This window comes from Eriocheir sinensis, chromosome 17 (genome assembly GCF_024679095.1).
Source record: "Eriocheir sinensis breed Jianghai 21 chromosome 17, ASM2467909v1, whole genome shotgun sequence".
Taxonomy (NCBI): domain Eukaryota; kingdom Metazoa; phylum Arthropoda; class Malacostraca; order Decapoda; family Varunidae; genus Eriocheir; species Eriocheir sinensis.
This window is the reverse complement of record NC_066525.1, coordinates 15,379,836-15,402,335: the sequence shown is the minus strand read 5'-3', so window position 1 is coordinate 15,402,335 and position 22,500 is coordinate 15,379,836. Positions and strand designations below refer to the sequence as shown.

Genomic DNA, 22,500 nt, shown 5'->3' with positions numbered 1-22,500 from the left:
TTCCTGTCTGGCAAAGAAAAATATTAATCTCCTAATCAGTGCTTTTTCTTTTCTTTTTTTCTCTTTTTTCCTTCCCTTCAGTCAATACGCCTCTCCCCCCCTTCCTTCCTTCCTTCCTTCCCATCCGCCATTCCCCTCCCCCTTCCCCCTTCCTCCCCACCCGCCACTCCCCTCCAACCTCCACCTTCATCCTCAACCCCTTATTTTTTTTTTTTTGCACTGCATCGCTATTCACCTTCCTCTTCGCTTCCTTTACTACCTCTTTCTACTTTTCTTGTCCTGTTTTTTTCTTTCCCTCCCTCATTCACACCACTCTTTTTTTTGTTCTGTTATTTTCTTTTTTTCTTCCTTCATTTCCATCTCATTTCTTTTACTCTTTCTTTGCATAGTTTTCTTCCTCACTATTCTAATTCTCATTCTCACTAACGAATTCATACACTTTTTTTTTTCCTTTTCTCCCTTCACTCCGCCTCTTCCTCTTACTTTTCTTTTTTTTTATTCTTCCCTTTTAACTCATCCGTCCTTTTTCCTTTCCATCTTCCCTTCTCTCATGCTACACCTCTTTTCCAACTTTTCCTTTCCTCTATTTCTCATCCTCATCTTCCTCCTGCTTCCTTTTAATCATGACAAGTGTAAAATCATGCAGTTTGGATCTTAGCTTATTCTGCATGTCACTTAAATACCCGATGAACAGACTTGAATCACCGAGCCAGACACATTATAAACATACACGTCAACTGTTTTCTGGTCTCTTATGTTTCCCCCTCACCCCTGTTGCCTGCTCTTCCATGTTTCCTCCTCCCTCCTCTTGCCTGCTCTTCCATGCTTCACTCCCCCCTCTCCACCGCCGCCTGCCTGCCTGCGCGTCTCTGTCTCCGGCATTATCCATCGATTCATCAGCGTCAGCGTCAGGGCGTCACCGATTCGGGCACCGCCGACTATTGGGTAAACGTCACACTCTAGGAAGGCAAGCGGAAGGCGTGGGAAGGGCAAAGGTAGGATAGGGAGGGAAAGGATAGGAAGGAAGAGAAGGGGAAGGGAAAGGAAAGGAAGGAAAGGGAGGGTTAGGGAAATGATAGGAAGGAATTGGAAAGTCAAGGGAAAGGAAGGGAAGAGAGAGGAAAGAAAACGAAGGGAGGGAAAAGGAAAGGAATTGATGGAAGGATAAAGGAAGGGAAGTGAAGGTACGGTATGGGAAGGTTAGGGAAAGAGGAGGAAGGGGAAGGAAGGAATGGGAAGGGAAAGAAAGGGAAGGAAAGGGAATGGAGAGTTAGGTAAATGGAAGAAAGAAATGGGAAGGTCAAGCCAAAGGAAAGGAAGGGAGAGGAAGGGAAGGAACGGAGAAGTGATAAATGGATGTGGTCAGTAAAGGGATAAGAAAATGAATCGACGGGAAAGGAAAATAACGAAAGGGAAGGGAAATGAAGGCTAAAGGTGAGTGAGGAAATAAAGGGAGGGAGGGAGGAGGAAAGGGGAGGAAGAAGTGACTGCCGATAGCAAGTGTCGTTGGCGTAGGCTGGAGATGACGAAGGGAGGGAAGTGGGCGGAGAGAGAGAGAGAGAGAGAGAGAGAGAGAGAGAGAGAGAGAGAGAGAGAGAGAGAGAGAGAGAGAGAGAGAGAGTAAATAAGCAACGAGGGGGAGAATGTGAAGAGAACGACGAAGGTAGAGAATTGTGGACAGGGGAACAAAGAAGTCGAGGAAGGAAAGGAAGGAATTGGAGAAGAACGGAGAATGAAAGAATGAAGAAATGGAAGGAGAAATAGAAAGGAGGAATGAAGGAAACAGAAGTAAGCCAGATAGGAAGAGCGAAGAAGGGGAGGACTAATAGAAAGGTAGAATAGAGGTAACGAAGGATTGGAGGGAGGAAGTTTCAACGAGGAAGAGGAAGGACAAATAAAGAGGAAGAATTAAAGAAGTGTAAGACTAGGGACAGAAAGAGAAAACGAGAAAGAGGGGGACCAATAGAAAGGGAGAATGGAGGTAACGAAGGAGTAGAGAGAGGAAGGGAAGGGGAGGACGGAAAGAAAGAAAGAAAGAAGGAGTAGAGACAAGAAGAGGAGGAGGAGAGCGAGGACAGATAAAAAGTGAAAAGGAAGGTTACGACGAACTGGAGGCAGAAATGGAAAAAAAGGAAGGGAACGACAGATAAAAAGGAAGAAATATGGTAACGAAGAACAAGAGGCAAAGGGAGGAGGAGGAAGGGAAGGACAAATTGAAGGAAAGATGAAAGTATCGAAGGATTTGAAAGAAAGGGAGGAGGAGGAGGAGGAAGAGAAGGACAAATTGAAGGGAAGATGAAAGTATCGAAGGACTTGAAGCAAAGGGAGGAGGAGGAAGAGAAGGATAAATTGAAGGAAATATGAAAGTATTGAAGGACTTGAAACAAAGGGAGGAGGAGGAGGAGGAAGGGAAGGACAAATTGAAGGAAATATGAAAGTATTGAAGGACTTGAAACAAAGGGAGGAGGAGGAGGAGGAAGAGAAGGACAAATTGAAGGAAAGATGAAAGTATTGAAGGACCTGAAACAAAGGGAGGAGGAGGAGGAGGAAGAGGAGGAGGAGGAGGAATAGAAGGACAAATTGAAGGAAAGATGAAAGTATTGAAGGACCTGAAACAAAGGGAGGAGGAGGAGGAGGAAGAGGACAAATTGAGGGAAAGATGAAAGTATCGAAGGACCTGAAACAAAGGGAGGAGGAGGAGGAGGAGGAGGAGGAAGAGAAGGACAAATTGAAGGAAAGATGAAAGTATTGAAGGACTTGAAACAAAGGGAGGAGGAGGAGGAGGAAGAGGACAAATTGAAGGAAAGATGAAAGTATTGAAGGACCTGAAACAAAGGGAGGAGGAGGAGGAGGAAGAGGACAAATTGAGGGAAAGATGAAAGTATCGAAGGACTTGAAACAAAGGGAGGAGGAGGAGGAGGAAGAGAAGGACAAATAGAAAGATGAAGTTGACAAGGGTTTGAAGAGAGAAAGGGAGAACGAGGAAGAGAAAGTTCTATGTATTTCTGTTTGTGGGCTTTTTTTTTTTTGTGACGAAGAGCTTTGCCTCCCTCTGTCCAGAGAGAGTGTGATGGAGCCCCCCCCCCCCACATGAGATGTATACCACATACGCGGAGCGGGTGTAGGCCCCTGGTATATAACTGCAGGGACTGTGCAGGGGAGAAGAACTGGCGGAGAACGTACAGAACGCCCGAGGAAGATTAAGAGATGTTGTCAAAGAATAGGGATAGTTTTTAAAGATTGTCGAGTGGATAGGTGGAGAAACTGTGGTGTTTTGAGGCGTTAAGACCAGGGTTCTTCTTCTCCCAATCGGAAATAAAAGGTCTGTAAGGTCTGAGTTGTTGCCTCCAGCGAGCCGCCGAGTCGTTCCTGGTATTAAAAGAAGTTGAATAATGAATCATCAGGAATTAGGACAGTTAATTTTGTAAAGAAGATATGAAAAAAGAGGGAGATCAGATAGAATTGAATCCGATTAATTGATTCAATTATTTACAATAGGAGGTTATTTCTATTTATTCAATTTCCCATTATGGTCATTACATTTAATTTGATTTCTTTCGTATATTTTTTTATAATGTTCCGCTTCTCTCACTCTTCTGCCGTCCCTTCCTCCCTTCCCACTCTGCCATATGTCGGTTTTAATTTTGTTTGCTCCCCCTCCTATCCTCCCTTCCACTTTTTTCCTCCTCCTAACTCGTGTCCTCGCATATTACAAGTGTTTACATATTACTAACTCACACATTCAGTCCCACTTATTTTGTGTATATACGCCACATTTCTTTTCCGTAGTTGCCCTCCTCCTCCTCCTCCTCCTCCTCCTAACTCTCGTATCTGCTCGTATTACAGGTGTTAACATTCTATACTAACCTCTCATCATTCATTTTCACTCTCTCCAGTACTTGCAACCGGTGAGCAACTTGTTACAGATCCTAAAGAGAAAGGTGAACTGCTTGCTACATTTTGATTCGAAGCTTAGTCGTGATGGATTGTGGTTGGACCTGCGATGCCGAATAACTAATTAAGATTCTATTTTCGACATCACTCTCGCCGTCTCCCATCACACACCGTCTCTCTCCGTTGCGCTTCAATCCACTCCGTCACTTTGCGTCACTCTGCGCTACTCTTCAGTCTACTCCGTCGCTACGTTCTTCTTCGTCTCCCTTTAATCCACTCTGTCACTCTCCATCAACCACTGTTACCTGTGCGTCGCTTCCTATTGCGCTCCATCTTACATCATCACTCTGCCTCGCCATCATCAGCGGGCGGTCACTGTCTACCCCACATCATTACTCCCTCTTCATACCTCTTTTACAACCTTGATTCCTCTCTCTGTCCCTCTACCACCCTTCACTCTCCTCCGCTACTTCTCACTCCTCTTTGTTCTTTTTTATTCATACTTGTAACTTTGGGCCTTTCTTCCAATCTATACTCTTCTCTAACCTTTCACCATTTTCTTTTCTACATCAGTATTTTCCAGTTTTCTTTATTCTACTCTTCATTCCGCTCTTCATTTCTCTCATTCTTTATTCCTCTTTCACTCTTAAATCCTCTCTCTTTCCCTTTTCGTTCCGCTCTTCATTTCTCTCACTCTTTATTCCTCTTTCACTCTTAAATCCTCTCTCTTTCCCTTTTCGTTCCTCTCTTCTATTCTTCTATTCTTCTCTTCTATTTCTTTGTCGCTCCACTTTTTATTCCTCCTTCTCTTCCCCTTTTCATTCCTCTCTTCTATTCTTCATTCTTTTCTTCGTCGCTCCACTTTTTATTCTCCCTTCTCCCCTTTGATTAACCTGTATCACTTAATTCCTTTCTGTCACTTCATTCCTCCCTGCCACTTCGTCATCCTCCCTCATTATCCAGCCCTTTCCCAGTATCCATTCCTTTCTTCCTGTCTTCATTCTTCTTTATCACCCTTCATGCCTTTCGGTCTTTCATCTTAATCCCCATCCCGCTCTGACATCCTTCATTCCCCTTTTTCAATTCATTAGGTCGATTTTTTATTTTATTTCGTCCTCTCTCTGCCGCTCTACATCAACCGCCGCCCACCTCCACACACACGCCTCTGTCACACCTGGTTGCTCTGTCGCTCCGTCACCCTCCGTCGCACCTTATTAATCTCCAGCAGAGTGAGTCATTCCCCATCACTCCTCATTATTCCCCGCCATTCCCCCCGTCAGCTGTGAGAAACGAGCCGCCGAGAGTGAATGGATCTGCTCTTTTTTCATCTTTTAATCCGAATTTTCCTGCCATTATATATATAAAAAAAAGAAAACCTTGAGAAAAATTAGATACCGGCTTCATCAGTAGTAGTAGTAATCAGTTGTAATATTATCCTTTCCTTTATTTATTTATTTTTATTTTTATTTATTTTTTGCTTAATGAATGTAACTGCTTTCATTATTTTACTTTTTTCCGTTTTTTTTTTTTCGCGCGTCAATAGGAACAAAAAATAACAGTAAATCGGAAAAGTTGGAAAAAATGTAAGATATCACGGAAATGCGAGTAATATATATATATATATTTTTTCTTTTAATTAACGACACACCATCAAAGGAAGGAGTAATGGATGAAATAGAAAAAAAGGCTTAACTAAAAAGAAACTCGAAGCCGGTATATATTTCTTTTCTCTCGGTTCACTCCAATTGTATTTTATTCATTCTTCGCGCGCCGGAAATAGACCGTCACTTGTTCTTGCCGTGCCTGGATGCTGCTTTTCTTCTTTTGTGTGTGTGTGTGTGTGTGTGTGTGTGTGTGTGTGTGTGTGTGTGTTTCCGTGTCACACCCAATTATATTTTCTGTATTCTATAGAAAAAAAAATCCATACAGCGCTCCCATTCCTTCATTTGCTTGGGAAGGCTGGAGTGGGGGTGGCGCCTCACTAGAATTTATATCGTAAAACAACCTTCCTTTTTTGTTGTTATAGTGCTTGTGTGTCTTAACCTGAACGAAAAAAACTTCCATACAACGTTATTTTAGTATTGTTAGTTTGCTTGGGAGGGCTGGAGGGGAGGATGGGGCCTAATTAGCACCTTTACATTAGAACAACCTTACTTATATGTTGGTATAGTGCTTGTGTGTCTTAACCTGGACGAAAAAAACTTCCATACAACGTTATTTTAGTATTGTTAGTTTGCTTGGGAGGGATGAAGGGGAGGATGGGGCCTGATTAGCACTTTTACCATAGAGCAACCTTATTCTTTAGTTGTTATTGTGTTTAGGTGTCTTAACCGTGACGAAAAAGACTTCCATGCGACGTTATTTTCTTTTTATTAATTTGCTTGGGAGGGCCGGAGGAGAGGGTGGGGCCTAATTAGCTCTTTTACCATAGAGCAACCTTATTCTTTAGTTGTTATTGTGTTTAGGTGTCTTAACCGTGACGAAAAAGACTTCCATGCGACGTTATTTTCTTTTTATTAATTTGCTTGGGAGGGCCGCAGTGGACGTGGGGCCTAATTAGCACCTGTTTACCATAGAACAAACATATTTTCTTATTTTGTTCTTATTTTGTTGCAGTGTCTGGGTGTGACTTAACTGGGATAGGAAGAAAAGACTTACATACGTCCTTCTTATGCTTGTTTTTATGCTTGTGGGTGTGTTGGGGGAGAAGGGGGGAGAGGGGAGTTGCATTTCTCATCAGCATTATTGACATGGAATAACCTTTTTCAGACATTTATGTATAGTGTGGGTGTGTCCTAACAGGGAAATAGAAAATAACATCCATTCAATGTTCTTATGTATATTTCTTTGCGTTGGTGGAGGAGAGTGGGCGGTTAACATTTGCCTTTGTACCGTCAAACTGGCTTTTATTCATTTTCTATTTTCAGCAGTGTATTGGCGTGTCTATTTATACAGGGACAAGTAAAGAATGACTGAACCGCTGGAGAAAAGAAATGAAAAGGTAGAAAAGGTAGAAAACAAACTCCGAAAGTGAAAATACGTGGCGGGGAACATGAAACTTGTCATATTCCGCTACCTGTGTTATTTTCGACCCATCATGTGACCGCCTTTCTTTCCTCTATTCTCTTTCCTTTTCGTCTCTACCTATCTTCCTTTTTCCTATTCTATTACTGCCTTTCTTTCCTCTTTCCTCTTTAATTTTCCTCTCTTTCTGCCTATCATCTTTTTTCCCATTCTATTGCCGCCTTTCTTTCCTCTTTCCTCTTTCCTTTTGTCTCTCTCTACCTATCATCTTTTTTTCCCATTCTATTACCGCCTTTCTTTCCTCTTTCTTTTTCCTTTCTCTCTACCTATCATTTTTCCCCATTCTATTACCGCCTTTCTTTCCTCTTTCCTTTTCCTTTTCCTCTCTCTCTCTCTACCTATCATCTTTTTTTTACCATTCTATTACCGCCTTTCTTTCCTCATTCCTCTTCGTCTCTCTCTACCTATCATCTTTTTTCCCATTCTATTACCGCCTTTCTTTCCTCTTTCCTTTTCCTTTTCCTCTCACACTCTCTCTACCTATCATCTTTTTTCCCCATTCTCTTACCGCCTTTCTTTCCTCTTTTCTCTTTCCTTTTCGTCTCTACCTATCTTCTTTTTTCCTATTCTATTACCGCCTTTCTTTCCTCTTTCCTCTTTCCTTTTCCTCTCTTTCTCTACCTGTCATCTTTTTCCCCATTTTCTTACCGCCTTTCTTTCCTCTTTTCTCTTTATTTTTCCTCTTTACCTATCATTTTTTCCCCATTCTATTACCGCCTTTCCTCTCTCTCTCTCTCTCTCTCTCTCTCTCTCTCTCTCTCTCTCTCCCTATCATCTTTTTTTCCCATTCTCTTACCGCCATTCTTTCCTCTTTTCTCTTTCATTTTCGTCTCTACCTATCTTCTTTTTTCCTATTCTATTACCGCCTTTTTTTCCTCTTTTCTCTTTCCTTTTCCTCTTTACCTATCAATTTCTGTCACCCTATCAGTCTGTCTATCTTTACCTATCCCTTTACACCATACGTTCCTTTTTCTCATTTACTTTTATTTCCTATCATTTTTTTCCCATTCTGTTACCGCTTATATAGTAACAGTATTTTCCTCTCTCTCTCTCTCTACCTATCAATCTATCTATGTATCTCTGCCAATACTGTCTACACCATACGCATATTTTTTCCCTCTGCGTTATTTTATTTTCCTTTTATTTTCGCCTTTCCGATTCGCTTTAATTCCCTGTAGCATATAAAGTAACAGCATATCTCTCTACTCGCTATTTCTGTCACCCTATCAGTCTGTCTATCTATACCTCTGCCTCTACACCGTACACTCATTTTTCTCATTTATATTTTATTTTTCCTTTTCTTCGCCTTTCCGTTCGCTGTATTCCCCTGTAGCTTATTTAGCAACATCATATCTTTCTCCTCGCGCTATGTCAACCTATCAGTCTGTCTATCTATCCCTCTGCCTCTACACAATACACTTATTTTTCTCATTTACTTTTATTTCCTTCCTTATTTTTCGCCTTTCCGTTCGCTGTATTTCCCTGTAACATTATATCCCTCTAATCGCTATTCATGTCACCTGGTCAGTCTGTTTATCTATACCTCTGCTTCTACGCCATACACTAATTTTTCTCATTTATATTTTATTTTTCCTTTTTTTCTCATTTCCGTTCGCTATATTTCCCTGTAACAGCATATCCCTCTGCTCGCTATTCACGTCAACCTATCAGTCTGTCTGTCTATACCTCTCCCTCTACACCATACACTTTCAACTTTTTTCAGTTTTCACTTTTTTTTTTACACCTTCCCCTTCGCCATATTTTCGCTTTCGACACATCATCACTTCCAGTCCTACACTCTTCCAGCAAACTCTTTTTATTTTATTTCTGCCTTTCTTTCCACCTACCAACTCACTTTCGTTCACATTTTTCGCTTTTCTTTCTCACACTGATACTTTTTTTCTGTTTTCCTTGTTTGTCATTCGGCTTCTCTCTCTCTCTCTCTCTCTCTCTCTCTCTCTCTCTCTCTCTCTCTCTCTCTCTCTCTCTCTCTCTCTCTCTCTCTCTCTCTCTCTCTCTCTCTCTCTCTCTCTCTCTCTCTCTCCATCTATTTTACTTTATTTTACTTCTTTTTTTGCGTAATTTCGTTTCCTCCATCCACTAGGTTTGCTTCAGTTTTATTTTCTATCTTCCTTTCTTTCTCTTTCTTTATATCTTTTCCTTCATTTGCTTCTGATCCTCATAACATTTTCTTCCGTATCATTCCCATGCATTTTCCCTCATCGTCTATTTGATTTGTCGTTATTTTTCTCCCTTTTCTCCTTTTCATTAAACCGTGTGACGTTCTTTCCGAGTCCGCGCTGCGTATCTTTATTTCTTTTTTTCCTTTTTCTCGTTTCTTTTTTCCTTTTATCATTCCCTCCGAGTGTACCTGTCTTCGGTAATTACCTCCTTACCTGCGCCATTCATTTCATTTATTTCCACTTTGGATTTTTCTTCTTTATATCCGTTTCTCGTTTGCCACATTTTAATCATTTATTATTACATTTATTCTTTATTTCTCATAACCTACCACTAAACACACACACACACACACACACACACACACACACACACACACACACACACACACACACACACACACACACACACACACACACACATCCATCCATCAAGACCCTTCCCCCCCTTCCATCCCCTTCCTCCCATCGCCTCTCTATCTCTCGTATTGACTTAATCCATCAAATACCTGCCCATTATCTCTCTCTCTCTCTCTCTCTCTCTCTCTCTCTCTCTCTCTCTCTCTCTCTCTCTCTCTCTCTCTCTCTCTCATCCATTTGCCAGGTCACACACACATTGTCTCATTTGTTTGCTCGCTCGCCCACTCGCCGCCTCGTCCAAGCACTTTTTATGCTCAATCACTCACTCGCTCTCTCCGTCATCTGCCTGCATTCACGGTTGATTACTTATACCTCCGCAACTTTGGCATTCACTCGCCCACTCCATCATAAACTCTCTCTCTCTATCTATCTATATATGTCTATCTATCTATGTCCTCCTTCATCCTTTTATTTCATCCACTCAGCCACTCCCGTTCTCATACATCCATTTTATACTCGTCTTTTTTCCTACCTCTTCCATCTACTCCTTCACTGACTCCCTTCCACCTCCCTCCTTTCATCTATCCATCCACTTCGATTCCCCGCACATCCATCCACTCCTTCATCGACTCCTCTCTTTCCGTCCCTATCTCTATATTCCGCGATCTGTCTCTTCTTCCTCTCTCCCTTGTCTTCCATACACACCCAGTTTCCTAGTATCTCCCTCTCACCCTCTTCTCTGTACAATCTAATTCCCTTCTTCCCTCTCTCTCTCCCTCTTCCCTTGTAGCATGTCAATTCCCTTACTCCCTTCCTCCCTCTTTCCCTCTCCTCCTGTAGCATGTAGGAGCGTAGATCCCTCCCTTCCTTCCTCTTCCCGAGCACCCTGACATCCCCTTCCTTCCTTCCTCATTCTCCCCTTCCCTTATACTCACCATCCTTGCTATGGCGGCGTCGTCCCTCGGGCAGGAGTCGGAGGGGGCGTTGCGGGGGTTCAGGTAGGTTTTCCCGCTCCCGTCCACGTGATGGAAGGCATACATGGCGCCTGCCCCTCCTCCCGGCACTCCTGCTCCTCCAACTCCTCCTGTTTCAACTCCTTGGTCTCCCACAAGGCCGTCCTCTCCTCTTACTTCCTCACTGCCTCCTATGCTGACTCCGATTCCAAGTCCTCCTCCTCCGCCTCCCCCGTCATCTCCCTCTCCACCTCCTCCTCCTCCTGCTGGTGCTGCTGCTGGGTCGAGGCCGTGCAGGCTGTCCGTGTAGCTGTTGAGGCCGCGGCGTCTTGCTGATCTTATGGCTTCAGCGCGACTCTCTGGAAGGAGAAGAAAGGCAGTGTTATTGGTGACTACTGGTTTGTGTGTTGGGTGGGGGGGAGGATGTGTTGGTGTGGGTGGGAATGGGGGCGAGGGTGAGGGGTTTGTGTGTGGGTGGATGGGTGTGGGGGGGTGTTATCGATCGAGATATAAGAGTAAAAGGTTAGAATATTGTGTGAGGAGGAGAGGAAAGAGAGCATCAGCAAAAACAACTCATATTAATACTAAATCAAATACGCTTTACCCTTTTGGACATTTTGATGATTCGAGGAAATTAAAGAATAAAAAAAACGTAACCCGTCCCTCCGCGCCTCCGGGAACAATATGACAGAAAATAATAAAGACGAGATCTCAAAACACCTTAAAAAGATTAAAGAAGGTGAGGCGGCGTGGGCAGGTAAGTGTTGCCGAGGAGCCCCAGGTGTGTGTGTGTGTGTGTGTGTGTGTGTGTGCGTGTGAGGGTGTGTTGGCGTATAGGCGTGCTGGAAAAATTGACTCCATGATATTGTGAGGCGTGAAATATGTGTTTGGAGAGAGAGTGAGAGTGAGTGGGAGTGAGAGTGAGGGTGAGGGTAAGGGTAAGGGTAAGGGTAAGGGTAAGGGTAAGGGTGAGAGCGAGAGCGAGAGCGAGAGCGAGAGCGAGAGCGAGAGCGAGAGAGAGAGAGAGAGAGAGAGAGAGAGAGAGAGGTCAACAGTGGAACAAAATTAGCACGTTTGACGGGGGAATGGCCGCGCATAACTTTTTTAACTTGCCAAAATTAAATCAACAAATTGAGTTCCCGTGTTATAAATAGAAGTAAAATAAAAAGGATGCCGAACAAACCGCCTTTCCGCCTCTTTGTTTATGTAAATGTAACTATATAAAAAAAAAAGCATTACCAGCGAAAAATAAAGTAAGAAAATCCACAAAGAAAGTTTAAGAAGAGCAAAAAACTTCACGAACTTTTAGGCTTCACGTATTTTATTGTGTGTGTGTTTGTGTGTTTGTAAAGTATTGTCACGTTTTGCTACTTAGTTTTTGGAAGGTGTTGGGTGGCGTAGCATCGACAATCTGTGTGTAACTTTGCTCCTCTATCATTGTTTTTATCCTCCTCTTCCTCCTCCTCCTCCTTCTTCTCTCCTTCTCTTCTTCCTCCATTTTATTCTTTCTACACAGGCCAAAAGGAAAACGAGGTAAAGCTTGTTGGAAAATATTCGTATTAAAATTACTCTGTGGATGAAATTCTCCTCCACACATCTTCTCCTCCTCTTCCTCCTCCTCCTCCTCCTCCTCCTCTTCTTCTCTGACACGCGAAACTATTCAAATTTTGGAGCCGCGGCCACCTCGCTCTGTTGAAGGGCTGGGAAAGGCAAGGGGGGCGTGGGTTATGAGAATGTGTGTGCGTGTGTGTGTGTGTGTGTGTGTGTGTGTGTGTGTGTGTGTGTGTGTGTGTGTGTGTGTGTGTGTGTGTGTGTGTGTGTTTAGGATGGAAGGTTCCGGGTTACAAGGCACACGATGTCTTATTTTTTTTTCTTTTCCTCTTGTTTGTTTGTTTGTTTGTTTTCATATTTGTTTTCTTCTTTTCTTCCTCGTCGTCTTCGTATTTCTCTTCTTTTACATCATTAACATTATCATTATCGTCTTTGTCTTCTTTGTTCTTCTTCCTTCTCGTTTCCTTCGTCTTCATATCCGTCTTCTTCTTCACATTATTATTATTATTATTATTATTATTATTATTATTATTATTATTATTATTACTATCCCTCCTTTACTAATTTTATCATCATTTTCCTACGTTTTGGCGCTCGTTTTGCTTTTATACTTCATATTTTCTTACTGCCGTTTCTGCTTTTTTCTACGAGACTTCCCTCCCTCCTCCTCGTTACGGACTTCCTAAAACGGTCGGGAACTATTTTTCTTCTTCTCCCTTTTTCCTGCGTGCTGTAATAGCGAGTTTCTTTTGTTTCGTTTTTCTTTCCTGTGATCTACTCGCTCTATATTTTGCCTTTTTTTTCATCAGCATTCTCTTTTTTTCTGACATAACTTTTTAACTGTTTTCTTTTTCTATTGTTTTTTGCTCCAGTCTTTCTGTTGTTTTTTGTTTGTTTGTCTTTTCAATGTTATTATTCTCCTATATTTATTTAGCCTTAAACCAACGTGAGTTTCATTTGTTTCTAGTTATGTTCATTTCGATCTACCTTTTTTATATTTTTGTTGTTGTTTTTCTTCATTATTCTTATTCTTTTAACATATCTTTTGAGACGTATTATATAACCTCGCACCACCATTATGCCCACAGTCCTCATCACTACCACCACCACCGCCCCACCACCTCCACCACCACCACCTCCACCACCACCACCTCCACCACCACCACCACTATCACCACCACTCCACCACCGTGTCAAAAAACTAATATCGGAGGTGGCATGAACTATTTTTTTTCCTTGTGTCCCAAACTTTTGTCGACAAAGAGGGAGAAAGGGAAGGCCCTGAGGCGGAGGAAAGGAGAGAGAGAGAGAGAGAGAGAGAGAGAGAGAGAGAGAGAGAGAGAGAGAGAGAGATATGCAAGGATTATTTAAGGATAAGCTTGAAATCCAGGAGGAACATGTGAAAGGTGAAAGGGCGCAAGAAGAAAGTGGGGAGAAGCGGAATGCAGAAATAGTAAATGTAAATAAAATATGAAAAAAATATGTAAATAGGAAAATGGGAGGTGAGAAGACAAAGTGAGATGTATGTGAAGAAGTAGGAGACGATAAGAAGAAACTGAGGAATGAAAGAGACAGGAGATGAAGAGAGGAGGAAGGCTGAAGGATATAAGGTAGAAACGAATGAAGAATTGAGAAGAAAGAGGTAAGACAATGTTAGATGTATGTGAAGAAGTAGCAGACGATAAGAGAAAACTGAGGAATGAAAGGGACAGAAAATGAAGAGAGGAGGAAGGCTGAAGGATATAAGGTAGAAACGAAGGAAGCATTGAGAAGAAAGAGGTAAGAATGTATTGTTAGATGTATGTGAAGAAATAGCAGACGATAAGAGAAAACTGAGGAATGAAAGGGACAGAAAATGAAAAGCGGGGAAGGCTGAAGGAGATAAGGTAGAAACGAAGGTCGCATTGAGAAGAAATACAGCGGCAAGATGACCCCAGGAAAATGGGTGGATGGGAAGCTGCCACCTGTTCACGCTCAGCTATAGCAATGGGATCCGCCACAGGGAAGATGAGGTCTTGACACATGCCCGAGAACTACAGCAGACCAAATTTATCGTATGTGTCCCACCTGACTGGCGCCTGGGAACACCTACCATTGTCACACAGAGAGATCACCTGCTAGCCCTTCCGTCCACCTTTGCCTCTGTCCCAAGTAACTGCTGTAAGCCAAAGTAACCGCTCCCCATTGTAGCCCATGCGCGGGGAATAATTATATGAATCAGAGTTCGCTACCTCGTATAACTGTTACCCGAAGAACATATATATGCTTATACACACACGATACACACAATAGATAAGTCGTTGCGAGAAAAAATATATAATAAAGAGTTTCCACATTTTATCGACATCAATTTATATTTTTAACATACTTTCTGAACAACAATGTAATGCTCTTTCGTCCTTTATACTCTTCAGATGCCGTCTTGAAGCACTCCAGTGAATGAAAAGGAGGACTGACTGAGGACAAAGGGATACAAACGGGCGGAGGACAACTCGGTAAGTGCACCCTCGTGAATAGTGCATTGTAGATACGTTTTCTTTCTGATAATACTACGTGCCTTTCGTCCTTTTACATGCATGCTTGTGTGTGTGTGTGTGTGTGTGTGTGTGTGTGTGTGTGTGTGTGTGTGTGTGTGTGTGTGTGTGTGTGTGTGTGTGTGTGTGTGTGTGTATCTCATGCGCGTTTATGAGTCTCCTCCTGAATGAAAACTTTAATATCTTTATCCTACGACTTTTGTTTTCTTTTATGTTTTAATATAAGTCGCAGCTTTCATATTTTCTATCACATTCTCTCTCTCTCTCTCTCTCTCTCTCTCTCTCTCTCTCTCTCTCTCTCTCTCTCTCTCTCTCTCTCTCTCTCTCTCTCTCTCTCTCTCTCTCTCTCTCTCTACCCCACCCCCACACAGTGCCTGACCCCGTAGCTCAGAGTTAGGTGCCGTGCCTCGCCTCTCTTGATTTAGTGCCAATAAGAGGCACTTCATTGGCCCCCGAGGCACTCCTAACCAGTCGGCCTCACTCCCTCTGTTAGCATCAAGGGCAATACTGAACAACACGGCGAGGGCATGGGCATGGAGGAGGAGGTGGAGAAGGCGGCGTCTTGGGTGAAAAGGTTACGTGAGCAAGAGGAAAAGACAAAGTGGAAAGGTTAAAAGAAAAAGGAAAAAGAAGAAGAAGAAGAAGAAGAAGAAGAAGAAGAAGAAGAAGAAGAAGAAGAAGGAGAGAGAGAGAAGAACAAAGTGGGCAAAGGTGAAGACGAAGAGGAGTACGTAGACAGACGGAGGGGCAGACATTAATAATAGGTGTCAGATATATATAGACACAGTTAGATAGATATAACGACAAGGGAGACGGACACAAGCAGACAGACAGACAGACAGGGTGACACAGAGGTGGTGATGTGCTATAAGCTGAGATGATGACTGGAGGCTGGCCGTCAGTCTGGCTGTCACCATGGGAACGGCGGTGACGACAGCTAAACAGCCTGCGGGACAACGATGCTCTCTCTCTCTCTCTCTCTCTCTCTCTCTCTCTCTCTCTCTCTCTCTCTCTCTCTCTCTCTCTCTCTCTCTCTCTCTCTCTCTCTCTCTCTCTCTCTCTCTCTCTCTCTCTCTCTCTCTCTCTCTCTCTCTCTCTCTCTCTCTCTCTCTCTCTCTCTCTCTCTCTCTCTCTCTCTCTCTCTCTCTCTCGTCATTTGCTTAAAACTTTCCTTTTATAACTAAATCACAACATGTCCTTCTCCTTGAAATCCTTCTTCCATCTCCTCTTTCACCTCCTCACCTAGTAAAAGAGTGGCAGGTAATCACGCACAGGTAAGCCGGTGATGTCAGGTGGTGCACGTCAGCTGACACTCCCTGACACGGCTACGTCACTGCTCGTAAATGTTTCCTGACGCGGGGAGGCACGAGGCACGGTGACGAGGGTTCGGCTTGATTGCCTTTCCCGTTGTGCTGGTAATGATGGGTTGTGAAGGGGTTATTTTTCTTCTAGTTTGAGGTTATTGTTGGGGTATGTGTTCTTATTAATTCATCTGTTATGATTATTTATAGCTCTAGTAGTCGTAATTGCAGTCGTAGTAGTAGTAGTAATCAGTTTCATTGGTATATTGTATTCATGTTGTTTTTGTCAAGGGTATATTCCTGTAAGCATTATTATTAAACTATTCTCCAGCATCATATTGTCTTGCCTTCAGGATATCGTCACAGCGTATTCTTGGTTTTCTGCTTAACTGATGTTGATTCTCTGTATATGCTTCGGGAGGCTGGCGTCGGTATGTATGCGTCTGAATGTATGCGTATATATGTATGATTCTATATGTATGCTTTTCCATGGATGTCTATGTGCGTGCGTTTGTATGTATATTTATGTATGTATGTATGTTTATGTTTGTATGCGTCTGTATGAAAGGGTGTTTGTAAGCGTCTATATGTTTGCCTCTGTATTGTTTTGTACTTGTTTTTTATATATATTTTGTTCCCCTTGATGCTCATTTGTAATCAGTTTTTTTCTTCATGGTCGACGTAATCATCACAAACGCCATGCAGAAAGTTTATCTCTGCCACTTTGAAGGTTCTTTGTATCGACTGAACTTACGAGAACTGACACGAGATTTATGAGCGCCGTCCCCGGGCAAGAAAAGTTATGGTTATTGGGGAAATGTATTAACTTGGCCGTGTGATTTATGCCCGTCATCTCTGAACTTATTGTGTGGATTTATGAGCTGTGGCGCGGGTTTGTGACTGTGACGCCGCAAAGGGATTCATGACTAAGGCAGAAGTTGTGACGGATGTTGTGTTGTAGTGTAGTTGTAGTGAGACTGTGAATGTGACGGATGGTGGTGGTAGGAGTGACGTTTTCTGCTCTCACAAGATATATATCCACAGGCCACAAAAGAGATTAGATTCGCTGTGATGAAAATTGTGTTAGTTGTGGTGCAGCGGGCTTTTTTTTTCATAGCTAGCTTTTTTTCCTAGCGTCTTTTTTTCTAGCGGGGTGTTTTTTCTAGCGGTTTTTTCTAGCGGGCTTTTTTTAGCGGGCTTTTTTTCATTATTTTTTTTTTTTTACGCCCTTGCACTGTCTCCTCTGCTGTAGAAAAAAAAAAAGGTGACGGATGGTGGTGGTAGGGGTGACGCTTTTAGCTCTCACAAGAAATATATCCAAAGGCCACAAAAGGATATTAGATTCGTTGTGATGGAAATGATGTTAGTTTTTTTTTTCTTTTTTTTTTACGTTGTTGCCTATTGCGCCGGTAGGCATCTTCCCGGTGGGGCCTGATGGTCAGCCCAAGGCTTCTTCCAGGTGGGGCCTGATGGTCGGCCCAGCCCGTTCTGGCGCAGGCGAGTGTTTATAGTGGTGCCATCTTGCATTGGCTCATGCTGCCCCCCGGAACTCGTTCTTGATTCGCTTGGACGGCTTCCTCTAGAGTCCGGGTTGATGGGTGGTCTTCAGGACAGCATGTGGGTAGTTTTAAGCCACTCGGCGGTGACTGAAAAATCCGAGTGGTAGCGTGAAGGTGGCGGACGATGGTGGTAGAGGTAACGCTTTCGGCTCTCTTCAAGAAAAAAATCCAAAGGCCTCAGAGGAGATTAGTCGGATTCCCATGAGCATTTTTTCACATTCATGGTGCAGAAGCCTTGTCATACTACCACTAGGCTCATAGCGCTCCCCGAAGACATACCCAGAACCTCCACGAAAGCCTTGCCAAATGGGGTCGTCTATGCCCTGAAATGTTTGAGAATTTGGGCATAAAGCGTAGACCGAGTGGTATCCTTAGTTTTCATTGTTGCTGGGATGTTTCGGTTTGATTCTCCATATTATTTTATTGTAAATGTTTTTTTCTAATTTTCTGTGGTTTTTAGATTCATTCAGATTTTTTTTCATTATTTTTTTTTTATGTTTTGTTACGCTTGTGTTCTTTACTGCGAGTGGAATAATGCTTTTCCATACTACCAATAAGTTTTTTTTTGTTTAACTATTAGTGGAATATTTAATCTAATTAGTACAAAGATGATTCTCCTTTATTACTGTAGGATAAACTTTTTTTAATACACAATTTTTCATCTCTACCGTGAATTACGAAATTTGTCGCTTCTATTCCCTTTTTTTTTTTCTTACTCATATTTTATTCATGTATCTGTATCTCCTGTGGCGTGTAGTTTTTTCATATATATTTTTTTTTTATAATAACTATTGTTTCTGCTTTTGTATTTCCTGCACAGTGCCAATAACTTGTCCCAATTACGTATATATAAATATTTTTTCGCCGTTGTTAAAATTTGTCCTCATCATATTTCATGTCTTGTCACTTTTTTTCCCTTTTTTTTAATACTTTTATGATTCTGTCGCGTCTCTTCGTCACTTTTGCTTCTCGTGTAGTGTCCGGCCATTGTCGTGTCCTTATTTTGTTCTCGCATCACCAACCTACTTCTACGTCATATCTTTCCATTATATTTATACCTTAATGAACCTGTCGTTTCCATTCGCTCCCAATTTTTCTTGTTTAGTGTCAGTCTATTTTCGCAGCCTCGTTATTCTGCCGCCTGTATTGCAGTTTGTTCATTCATCATAATACATGTTTCCTCTTTCGCCCCTTTTCATTCTTTTTAAACTTTACTGATTCTGTCGTTCTTGTTCGTCTCTTTGCTCTCTGTGTAATGTCAGTATTTTGTCCCATCCTTCTTATTTTCCCTCTGTTTTATTTTGTCCGTGTCTCTCATATCACGTTCTTCATTCTATTTATACATTAATGACTGTCGTTCATGTGTTCCTATTTGCTTCTCGTGTATTTTCAGTATATTGTCCCACTCATATAATTTTACCTCAGTTATATTTTGCTCTCGCCTCACATTCCCCGTCTCCTATGTCTCCTTTTTCAGTTCATTTTATACTGTAATAATCATAACTCTCCCGCCTCTCGTACGTTTGGCTCGCGTGTAGCTCGTTCGCTCCCTCTCCATCTTGTTAGTTTATTGTCGCTCATATTTTTGTTACCCTTCATATTCGCCGTCCTTTGTTACCCCGGTTTTTGTTCGCTGCTTTTGCGTTGCCTGTGCCGAAGTGGGTCGCAAGGGCTCTGAAAACTGGGATGAACAGAGTGAAAAAACATGTATAGAAGGAGAGGTATAATGCGAGTATGTTTTGTTTTTCCTTAGTCTTCAGTCGTATAAATGTCAAATGCAGCCGTGAATGATATTCGTCGCCAAAGGTTATCAGATGACCCCGCTAAATGTCATCACCATCATCATTGCCAGCGATCGCCACATACACCACCACCGTCTGCCAGCTTTTCACTACCAATTGCACCTCTTTTATCACCTCTTCTGTCACCACTACCACCGCCGTCTGCCGCCTTCAACACCAATACCATCACCTTTGCTATCACTACTAATACCGCTCCCTTCCATCACCTCTTATGTCACCACTACCGCTGTCTACCGCCTTCAACACCACTACCATCACCTCTTCTTTCACCACTAACACCGCCATCTACCACCTTCAACACCACTACCATCATCACTTCTGTCACTAATACCGTTCGCTGCCTTCACTCTCGATTTCACCTCTTCCGTCACCTCTTCTGTCACAACTAACACTGCCATCTACTACCTTCAATTCCATTTACATCACCATTTCTCTCACTACTAATACCGTTCGCTGCCTTCACTACCAATTTCACCCCTTCCGTCACCTCTTCTGTCACCACTACCCCAGTCTGCCACCCTCAACAGCCCGTCCATCACCGTTCCTGTCACCAGCTCAACCACTTCCATAACCACTTCTGCCGCTGCTGCTACTACCACTACCACGGCCATATTTCATTTTCCTCCTCTTCCTTTATCCTCATTTTCCTCATCCACATTCTCGTTTCGACTCTTTCCTCCTCATTCAATTACATCTGCCGCCACACCACCACTGCTAACTTGACAAAATGAGCCAGTCTGCACCCCCCTCCCACCCCACCGCCACCACCCCCACCACCACCACACCATCATCACACGTTTGCCATGAATGATCGTGATTGGCGGTGATGGCGTTGGCCCAATGACCCCAATCAACAACAACAGTAACAACAACAACAACAACAGCAACAGTAGCAAGAGCAACAACACCATTAACAGCTACATCAATTTACGAATCATTTCCACAATAATTGGGCGACATTTGGTGCTGGACAGACAGACAAACAGACCGATGGACGAATGAGCAGATTTATTAGAGGAAAGCCTGATGAAAGGATTGTTTTTAGAAGTTGGAATTTCGTAGGAGGTCGAGAATAATAATAATAATAATTGCAATTTTGGAGGCAGCAATATCAACTGCAGCGATGAGGATAGTAGTAGTAGTTGTAGTAGTAGTAGTAGTAGTGGTAGTAGTAGTGGTGGTGGTGGTGGTTGTGGTAGTAGTGGTATAAGTCGTAACAGTAGTAGCAATGGCAAAAAAAAAAAAAAACAACGAAACGAACGTAAGCTACTTTACTACAGTCGTCCTTCTCATTCCCCAAACGTTAGTGTCCATGTCATAAGCTTGTCTAGTGGAGAAAAATGAAAGGTTTTTGTAGGTAGCAGGAGCAGGAAGCAGAAGTTGTAGAAGGTGGAGGAGGAGGCGGAGGAGGGATAGAAATGAAAAGGGAACAGAGGAGGAGAGAGAGAGGGAAAGAGAAGACATGAGTGGGAGGGAGCGAAGAAGAGTCTTGACTACGCAAGGTTGAATATTTACACGAGAGAAAAAATGAACACCTGACGCGGACGAGAGGGAGGTGAGGCAGGAAACGTGAGCCGGATAGAGAGAGGACAGGAAAAAATTATAAAGGAAATAAAAATAGCGATTGCAGAAAGAACGAAAATCAGTGCTCAAGGGAGGAATGGAAAAGAGGAAAAGTGAATGGGAGGAAATGCGAAATGGAAAAAAAATATGAAGTGTTGGAAAATAACATGAGGTAAGTAAAGGGATTGAGGAGAAATGAACAAGTGAATGACAGGATAAATAAGTGAAGAATGGAGAAGTAAAATAATAATTAAATAGATAGATGTTTCGAAAAGTAAAATAATGACAAGAACAGAAAGACAAGTGTGTGGGGAGAGAAGATGACGCAATGTGGAGGAGGAAGAGGAGGCGGAGGGGAAGGAGGAGGATGAGTGGGAAGAGGACGAGGAGGAGGTGGAGACCCGAGGCATGTTGTAATGTATAACTTGGAATGCCTGAAATAGCAGCCACCCCCAACTGTAAGTGTTTCAGCCAGACTGTTATTAGTGTACCGGAGAGAGAGAGAGAGAGAGAGAGAGAGAGAGAGAGAGAGAGAGAGAGAGAGAGAGAGAGAGAGAGAGAGAGAGAGAGAGAGAGAGAGAGAGAGAGAGAGTAGAGGCTTTTAATGTTGACCCAGGACAAGAAGCAAAATGAACACAAAGAAAACAAAAAGAGTAATTATATCGCTTTAAAGTTATTTTCATAACACACACACACACACACACACACACACACACACACACACACACACACACACACACACACACACACACACACACACACACACACACACACACACGACGACAGATGCATAAAAAGTTTTTTTGTGTTTGTGTTCATGACTTGTTTTCTGCGGTTTCTTCTGCTGTTGATTTTTGCAGTTGCTGTCGTTGTTGTTCTTGTTGTTGCTGTTGTTGTTGCTGCTGCTGCTTTTGATTGTTGGTGGTGGTGGTGTTGACTCAACGAATTTTGTAACCGAGTTTTTTGTTTACGCTTTTGTGTTTGTTTGTGTTTGTTCACCGGCGCCATAACAGTCTGACAAATAAAGCTGATTGCCTTCATCTATACTGTAATGGACTGATTATGATAATGATAATAATAATAATAATAATAATAATAATAATAATAATAATAATAATAATAATAATAATAATAATAATAATAATAATAATAATAACGATAAGAATAAGAATAATGATTGTAATAATGATAAAAATGATAACTATATTAATAGCAACAGTGATATTACTATCAGTATGGTCATGTTTATTATTATGATCATTAGTTTCGCATCGTTTTTATTACATTTTTTGATAAATGTTATTATTTTTAAGTAACGCCATTGATTTCTATCGAAATTGTTATAAATATCAATTTTATTATTACTTGACCACCGTCATTTATATACTTATCATGATTATACTTTTTGATATTGTCATTGAATTCATTGTCATGAATGTAGTTTTTTCCTTTGTGCCAGCATTATACCTTTTAGAACAACATATAATTATTGTTTTTGTTGCTATGGTTTTAATGGCGTGCTCGTAATGGCGGGGCGCAGAACAATAGTTTAGGTAATACAGAAATCCATTGTTAATTGTCATGCTGATGAGTGGTGTCAGTGCAGAATTATTGGGGAATAATTATACTATGTGTCAAGTGTGTGTGTGTGTGTGTGTGTGTGTGTGTGTGTGTGTGTGTGTGTGTGTGTGTGTATGTGTGTGTGTGTGTGTGTGTGTG

The 22,500-nt window shown here is 42.2% G+C and overlaps 1 protein-coding gene and 1 long non-coding RNA gene across 4 annotated transcripts in view; one reads left to right on the top strand and one right to left on the bottom strand.

Annotated features, from left to right (window-relative positions):
• LOC127000000 (uncharacterized) overlaps positions 1–10,882 on the bottom strand; it is a 78,526-nt gene extending 67,644 nt beyond the window's left edge. For 2 of the 3 annotated variants that reach the window (XM_050863363.1, XM_050863364.1), the window contains exon 1: positions 10,454–10,882. In XM_050863363.1, the coding sequence (XP_050719320.1) occupies positions 10,454–10,558 (105 nt within the window). In that variant the 5' untranslated portion in view covers positions 10,559–10,882. The remainder of the gene's footprint in view (positions 1–10,453) is intronic. The other variant, XM_050863362.1, reaches the window with a different exon arrangement.
• Positions 1–14,524, top strand: part of LOC127000002 (uncharacterized) — a 69,547-nt gene extending 55,023 nt beyond the window's left edge. Inside the window, exon 3 of the long non-coding RNA XR_007753686.1 lies at positions 14,437–14,524. This is a non-coding gene — a long non-coding RNA (uncharacterized LOC127000002). The remainder of the gene's footprint in view (positions 1–14,436) is intronic.
• Positions 14,525–22,500: the final 7,976 nt, after the last annotated feature.